General features: G+C 73.7%; 1 protein-coding gene across 1 annotated transcript; it reads left to right on the top strand.

Moving 5' to 3' along the window:
• Positions 1-6: 6 nt before the first annotated feature.
• LOC120495967 (cytosolic iron-sulfur assembly component 2B-like) lies at positions 7-392 on the top strand (the record flags this gene model as incomplete). Its single annotated transcript, XM_039695970.1, has 2 exons — positions 7-209; positions 294-392. Coding segments are annotated over exons 1-2 (238 nt in total), but the record flags the coding sequence as incomplete, so codon positions are not given.
• Positions 393-396: the final 4 nt, after the last annotated feature.

Here is a 396-nt window from a genome sequence, read left to right as displayed (position 1 = left end):
CCGGGCCCGCCCCGCTCCCCGCGGTGCGGCGCCGATCGCGCTCCGGGCGGGTTCCGGTGCCGGTGCCGCCATGGTGGGCCCGGGCCCGGGCGCGGCTCCGCTGGAGAACGCGAACCCGCTCATCTACCGCCGCTCCGGGGAGCGCCCCGTGACCGCCCGCGAGGAGGACGATGAGCTGCCCGACGCCATCGACGACCGGGAGATCTTCGATATCCTGCGGGAGCGCCGGGCTGGGCAGGGCCGGGCGGGGCGGGCGGGCCGGGGCGGGCAGCGCCGCTTTCCTTAACCCGCACATCTCATCCGCTCCATCAATGACCCCGAGCACCCGCTCACCCTGGAGGAGCTGAACGTCGTCGAGCAAATGCGAGTGAAAGTGAGATCCCGCCGGGATGTGCT

The sequence above is a fragment of the Passer montanus genome, unplaced genomic scaffold (genome assembly GCF_014805655.1).
Source record: "Passer montanus isolate IOZ18808 unplaced genomic scaffold, ASM1480565v1 scaffold9309, whole genome shotgun sequence".
Classification (NCBI taxonomy): domain Eukaryota; kingdom Metazoa; phylum Chordata; class Aves; order Passeriformes; family Passeridae; genus Passer; species Passer montanus.
Note: the sequence above shows the minus strand (reverse complement) of the source record. Positions and strands in the feature narration are given on the sequence as shown.